The sequence below is a fragment of the Mesitornis unicolor genome, unplaced genomic scaffold (genome assembly GCF_000695765.1).
Source record: "Mesitornis unicolor isolate BGI_N332 unplaced genomic scaffold, ASM69576v1 scaffold31976, whole genome shotgun sequence".
Taxonomy (NCBI): Eukaryota; Metazoa; Chordata; class Aves; order Mesitornithiformes; family Mesitornithidae; genus Mesitornis; species Mesitornis unicolor.
In genome coordinates, this window is record NW_010189413.1 from 7,025 (window position 1) to 7,231 (window position 207).

The window sequence follows — 207 nt, forward strand, 5'->3', positions numbered from 1 at the left end:
AGCCAAACCCCCCTGCCCCCCCCCAGCACGGTGCCCAGCACCGCCCACCTGCCCCGGCTCCGTTACCTGCTGGTGCTCCAGCTGGTCCTTGCTCTGCCGGATGATGTTGCCTTTCTCCAGCAGCTCCTTCTGGGTCTTCTCAAACTCCTCCTTGCCCTACAGGGAAGGAAGTGGGGGGTTGACATGGGGGTCAGCAATATCAGCCTT

The 207-nt window shown here is 62.8% G+C and overlaps 1 protein-coding gene across 1 annotated transcript in view; it reads right to left on the bottom strand.

Annotated features, from left to right (window-relative positions):
• LOC104541906 (breast cancer anti-estrogen resistance protein 1-like) overlaps positions 1 to 207 on the bottom strand; it is a gene marked incomplete at its 5' end in the record, with an annotated part of 3,311 nt that overhangs the window by 769 nt on the left and 2,335 nt on the right. The window contains 1 exon segment of the mRNA XM_010186066.1: positions 67 to 156. Coding sequence (XP_010184368.1) covers positions 67 to 156 — 90 coding nt within the window.